At 25.7% G+C, this 7,078-nt stretch overlaps 1 protein-coding gene across 1 annotated transcript; it reads right to left on the reverse strand.

The window, feature by feature from the left end:
• Positions 1-1,446: 1,446 nt before the first annotated feature.
• On the reverse strand, positions 1,447-6,459 carry LOC100575648. The gene is made up of 7 exons (XM_003240272.4): positions 6,417-6,459; positions 5,062-5,433; positions 3,103-3,177; positions 2,966-3,040; positions 2,832-2,903; positions 2,710-2,763; positions 1,447-1,691 (listed from the first exon to the last, which is right to left on the reverse strand). The coding sequence occupies exons 1-7, from the start codon at positions 6,457-6,459 to the stop codon at positions 1,591-1,593; spliced, it is 792 nt and encodes a 263-aa protein (XP_003240320.1). The 3' UTR covers positions 1,447-1,590.
• Positions 6,460-7,078: the final 619 nt, after the last annotated feature.

Genomic DNA, 7,078 nt, shown 5'->3' on the forward strand with positions numbered 1-7,078 from the left:
TGGGAGCATTTGGAAAAACCAAGATAAATTTGGGAAAAAAAATAAATTATTACTCAAAACTAGTTTTTGACAAAATAGATTTTCTTAATTTGTCATCATTTAAAATAATTTGTCTCTTTTTGAGCTATTTAAAGACATTTGAAAATTTAATTTTAGATTCCGAGAGGAGTGATGAATATATTAATTTCACAATGATGTGTGTTTTTTTATTTATTAATTTCTTTTATTTGTGTTTGTCTTCACCTTTTAGGACAGTAAAAATCTTTAGATTTTCTTCAACAGTACCATTTCTGATAGGAAAGTGAATCTAGCTAGTACTTTGGGGAGACAAAATTAAAAAAATGTCTTGTAGTCTTAAAAAGCGCTGGAAAACACAAAAAAGAAATTAAGGAAAACGGGAAAACGGGAAATTTTACGCTAAATCAGTTTTTGACAAAATAAATTCTTATTTAGTTGTAATTCGAGAAATAATAACTGTAGATACATGCAATTTTCACTGATTGTTAACATTAGCATTTTCTATACACCATAAGAATTTCAAATTATTTTGACTCGTTTTGAGCTGCTTACAGAAATTTTCAATTTTCAATTTTTTTGTAATTTTGTCTATAAATGTCAATACAATTTTATTTGTTGGGTTATAGAGTGTGAAAATGTAACACAAGGCTCTTGAAATATTGTTACAACAGCAGTTAAAAAATATTAAAAATACATTGGCACAGTTTTTATTATAAGCATTTAGAGTTCAAATTTTTAAATATGTATCAAATTTAAAATTAAAAAATGATTTTCTAGTTGAAAATGTATAAAAAGTTAAACTTTTATAGCTAAGGATTGAAAATTTAAAACAAGGTTACACATAAGTGGTCCAGTGATCCAATTAAGCGTCCAGATAGTTTTAAATGTCAAATGTATTAATTTGCGTTAAACGTTCCTTTTTTATCCAAATTTATTAATTTTATCTATATTGTATTTTGAGATAAAATAATAAATTATATTACTAAAAAATTGTAAATACGTTATTAATTAATTTATAAAGTTTTAAAAAAACTAAAAACTTTATAATTATCTGTTTTTTATCTAGATAAAAAGAAGGTTATCTTATCTAGATAGTTTTAAAGTTATCTGTGCACAACACTGCATAATTGATATCAAATATTTTGAGATGGATTGGGAGAGAATAGAATTTTAAATTATTTTGTCGGAACTTAATTACAGGGTCATCAAGCTCATTGGATAATCTTTTTTTATATCCTATAAATTGTATAGATTTTCTTTCTACTCTTTCAATTTTTTCTGAGAGATTATTGCAGCGTAAAAAGGACGAAACACTGATGGGAGCCAATTTTGAGCAATTTACGGAACAAACAAAATATAAGACAATGTTTTTTGTAGATTTCTTAAAATTGTAAAAAGAAAAAAATTCAAAATATACATACATAATATTATATCCTTTTATTTTTTTATGAACACTTAACATTGAATCACATACTTTTAACAATAAGCATGCTGTAGAATGGAAAAAAATTACTACGATTTAATATTAAATGATAATTGCAATTTTAAATCATAATATAAATTGTTCCCATTCTACACCATGTACATCAAGATATTTTCTGGCATATGTTCTTTCACTCCATTCCGAGCTTTCCTTAATTGAATTGCTTTTCCAGCAACAAACAGCAGTATCCCTTAAAAAATAAATTAAAATGTTTTTGAAAAGAAAAACTATATATCTATACATTTTTCTAAACTTTAATTTAGAATTTTTTTTTAATAATGCTTGAATATTTTCGAGAGCTAAAAATTACAAGTTATGGATATGAAAAAAAATATTAAATCGATCTACACCAATGTTGTAAAACATTCATAAAATAAAAACAATGAACTTCCAAATATTGCCATGATACATAGAGGGTTAAATAAAACAAAAATGTATTTATTTAGAATAACGGTACTATTAAATTTTCATATTATGAGTATATACCTACATGTATTTTTTTTATACAAAACAGTCTATGGAATATTTGAGCATATATATTTTCCTGTTTTTAGATTCAGAATACAATATAATATAGAAAATACAATTAAAAATATACTTAAAAATTACTATATTCATTTCGATACTTAGGTATGTTTGTAGTTATTACTAAATAGGTACTGAACAAGTATTTGATTGAACTCTGTATTAATTTTTGATGATTTAGGAACAGTTTAGTAAAATCTTAAATCGTATATAATATTCACTAAAATATTTACCCACGTCACTTTTCTGATCCATTTAAATTTAAAATACTTAGAAGTTACTTGCTTTTAGCCCTCTATACATCATGTACATTACATAGAAAATTAAACAACTAAGTATTTTTTTTTGTTATAGTCGCATTTTTTGTCATGATTTTCACAAATTTGTCTTATTATCCTATAAGTACCACACATGTATAAAGCTGTATTTGTGTTATACTGTTCCTTGGGAAGCCGCCCTTAATGTATGTAAAATAAAATAAAATAATATTTGTCGTCTTATAGAAAACAAATCAGCCCCCCCCCTTCAATTTTATATATCCACGTCTGTCACTAAGATATTATTTTGAATCCTATAAATAATATCTATATTATAATAGGTATTTATAAGTTATAACTAGTAAAATAACTAAACAAATATCCATTAAGTCTCATGAAAAATATCTGGCAAACAATTTTTCTTACCAAAGAACGCTCCTATCAACGCACACACACTAATTGTTGATATTAGATCATATTCTGAAAAATGATTTAAAAATAATTATTATTATTGTAAGTAGATCTGATAACTATTAAAAAATGCATACCTTTGTTCTTCATATAAGATACCCACTTAGAAACACCGATGAACATATTATCAATCATTTTCATAGACTGATCTAAAAAATTATTTAAAAATAACTATTACCTATTGTACTGATAACTGTTAAAACATTTATACTTTTGATCGTCGAAATGTAAGATGTATAATTATAAACACCGTTTAACATAGTATCGATCATTCTTGTAGAATATTCTGAAAAATTATTTAAAAATAACTATTACCTATGGTACTGATAACTATTAAAACATTTATACTTTTGATCGTCGAAATGTAAGATGTACAATTAGAAACACCGTTTAACATAGTATCGATCATTCTTGTAGAATGTTCTGAAAAATTATTTAAAAATAACTATTATTGTACCGATATAGTTATTAAAAATTTATACTTTTGACCGTCACATAAGGTGCCCAAATCAGGGTCGTATTTGAACATTTTTCTACCCTTCAAAAATTTATTTCTTAAAATGTAAGGTACCTTTTATTTTGGGTCATAATTTATGACTCATAAATGTGGTTAGATTAAGAAATTTTTTTTTGGAAAACTTTGTTTTTTAATGAGTTAAGAACAATCAGTGATGCAAACAGAATTAGTCGGTCGGACTTAGTTTCAAAGCTTTACACGAGTTTACGAATTCCCATCTATCAGGGTTCTTTTTTAATTAAATTCAATATAATATAGGTACAGTAAATACAATAGGTAATTTCTGATTTTACCAAAATTAGAAAGATAAAAAAAATCACATTTACAAAAAAAAAATCAAATAATTATTTTTGGTATTTTAATTATAAGATTTTAAGGTTTTGAAGTTTTTTTAAACTTATAATTTCTACCGAAAATTTGACCCACTTTTTTTTTTGTTCAACACATTTGGAAGAAAAAAATTCACGAAAATCGATTTCCAGCTAAACTCCATTCCTTCCAATATTTCATATTTTCATTTATTAGTTATCTCTTACAACTCTAGGAAAACCAATGTTAAATAAACATATTATAGTTTCTATAAAAAAAAGTATACTATATACTTAAGTAAAATAAAAATGAATATAATATTAATACATATCTTATTGCACATATTAAAAGATTTTGAAAGAATTTTAAATTGGAAGAATCATTTGACATCACATTTTAAAGAATCTAGTACCGTTGGTATCCAAATAGTTAACTCATATTATAAAAATAAATTATGGACTGAAAAAAATGTATAATTTATTTTAATTGCATTTTTTCTAATGTATTAATAATTTAGACGTAGGTATTATGTAAAAGTAAAATAAAAATTATTATTATGTTGTGTTTTACTTATTTACAACAATGCTAGCTGTGGGCTGCTATCATGCTATTATCAGTTTTCCAAGGAATTATAATTGTTGGTATAAAAATAAATTTGAAAGAATATCATCCTAAAAAAACTTTGAAGAAATCTCCACCAAATCACAATACATAAGGAAAAAAACATTTTACATAATTTTAAAGTTAAAACTGTGTTGGCTTAATAATAGAAAAAGTTCATGAAAATTTACTGCCTCCCAAGTCCCACCAGAAGGGGCAATGGCCGACCCTGGCCATCCCCTAAATACGGGCCTGGGCCACCCAATCATAAAATCCGGATAACTTTATAACACGAACAATAATTTCTGTAGAATGTTCTGAAAAATTTAATTATTATTTTATTGATAGTTAGGTATTAAAAAACCCATATGTTTAATAATGATATAGGTACTCATTTAAAGTTGACTTAATAAAGTGTAGCATTTTTTTTTATTTCATTAGAATTTTCTGAAAAATAATTATAATCATATTGATTACCTACTGATAATTATTAAAATATGCATACCTACTTCTAATCGTCGCATAGTCTGGCGATGTACACAAAATGTATAACATATTAGGTACCTATATAATGTACATATTGTATACTGTTGTAACTTAGATCAGAAAATTCTATAGTGTAAGTTCTAAATAACATTATTTTAATTTGTAATGTTATTAGTGCCTACCTAAATGGGTTTGTCACAATATTTTTCATGATTAATCTGAACGAAATAACAAATTGTAAAAAGCAAAGAACAAAAGTTTTAATTTAAAGTTGACCGGTCTGCAACTAAAACCCCATATACTATAACAAGTAATAACATTACACATCAAAATAATGTTACTCATATATTATAAAATGTTCTAGCTGTTTTGAAATTAAGTTTTATTGGGTTTACCAGCAGCTGTTGAGTTCATTGTATTATAATAGACGCCATGAGGCGATTTTGTTAAGTTGGCCTTTCTCAATAGACCATCAGCAGTATTTGCTTGTCTTATGATCCTCTTACTAGCATTCGGGTCTGGTATTTGAGTCGAAGTCTCATAAAGGATCAGTGGTGAAGTCACTGCACTTTTATTGATTATAAATTTATGATCAAGCAATTTATTTGGAATGTCCAACATTTTAATCGATTGATCAAAAAATGAAAGTATATAATCCATCGGCAATAATTTTGACTCAACAGCAACGACAACAAAATTTGAATTTTTTTCTATTTGTTCACCTTTCAAAACAAACCCATCCGTTAAGCCATGGCAACAAAACAAACCTATAATTAATAACACATATTATTCATAATGAATATAGGTACTTACATAATATTATAGAAAAGCTTCAAAATGAACAATATTGTGTATCAAAATTATATTGCAATTACCTATATTCAGATTAGTTTTTAAATTAAATAATAATCAATTGGCCCAAATGTGTAGTTTATTATAATTATTATAATTTTAACTCTATAATTTCTACGTACAATATATTTAATTAAATGATTAATTAACCCCAAATAGGTTGATTATTATATTCAAAATATTTTAAGGTAAATAAAAGATAATATTATGGTTAATAATATTAATATTTGTCATTAGGAATATTCACCCATTCCAGTCACTTAAAGTAGGTATTTAAATTTTAAACATAGTTATATTTTAAACACATCACGAAATATGTGAAATCCTATTATATAAATGAAAACAATTGTGATAAAAACTAATAATAACGCATTAAATTATACAGTTCAAATTTTATATAAACATAAAATATAAAAAATAAAAAATAAATACTATTATAGTGTTATATTTATTTGAAAAATTGAATGGCCTTGTTTCTTTCACTTAACTGTGCAGTGTCGTGGCTCGTAGATTAGGTTAGGTTTGTTATTACTATTAGTTATTACTAGTTACCTACTTATTAAGTTACGAACCATTAAAATCTAAACAGAATAATTATAAGAAATAAATAAATAATAATAGATATATAATTATTATTAATAAGGAAGAGTTAAGATTGCCGTTAAATCTTTAAAATTAAATTGCCTACTCTGAAAAATATTAAGCCTCATCGGATTCAACCCCTCCCCCTATTGGTCGTATTTGTTGTGCTTCGATAGCCTCCCCTATATATTATGTTTCTAGAAATTATCCAAAACCCCCTCCATCAATTGAAAATTCTGAGAACGCCACTGTACCTAATAAGCCGCGTAGTTTACTATAAATAATAATTAGTATAAGTACATATGATTTTACTTACTGACGAGAACAAGCGAGATTCTGTTAACCCCAATAGTCTTCATTATTAACCCGTACGATCAGCAAAAGTTAACAGCAAAAGACAAAAGTTTTCACTTTAGAAACCGTATAGAACGTTTTAGAACGCAAGACACGATGTAAACTGAAATACTGTAATAACAAATGTTTATAGTAGATATTATATCGTTTTATATTAATAAGGCTTAATATTTAGTTTATAAAATGGTCGTTACGGGAAAACAATATAGCCAATAGGTATCCTCCACATAAATACATAATAATATATTATGTTATTTATTCGGGATGTCATTTTAATAAGCACCTAGGTACTTGGTAATCACTAACCTGGGTGTCCGGTATGCGTATTTCCCGATCCTAGTACGTTTCAGCGCGGGGGGCGGAGCCAAGACCTTTCTGCACGATGTATATATGTTTTTACCGATCCTAATCTGATTCAGCGCGATGCGCTGAACCCACATAGGGTTCGTAATTTTAATATAAACACTTAAAACAATTTATTAAATTATTAATTTTTAAAAATTAACAATAAATACATATTTCTGTTTTTATTACTGTGTTCGTCACATTATATTATAGTCATAATATAAGTATTACTAATAACAATATAAGTTAAATAATAAAAATGTCATTAACCTATATAAA

The sequence above is a fragment of the Acyrthosiphon pisum genome, chromosome A2 (assembly GCF_005508785.2).
Source record: "Acyrthosiphon pisum isolate AL4f chromosome A2, pea_aphid_22Mar2018_4r6ur, whole genome shotgun sequence".
Lineage (NCBI taxonomy): Eukaryota > Metazoa > Arthropoda > Insecta > Hemiptera > Aphididae > Acyrthosiphon > Acyrthosiphon pisum.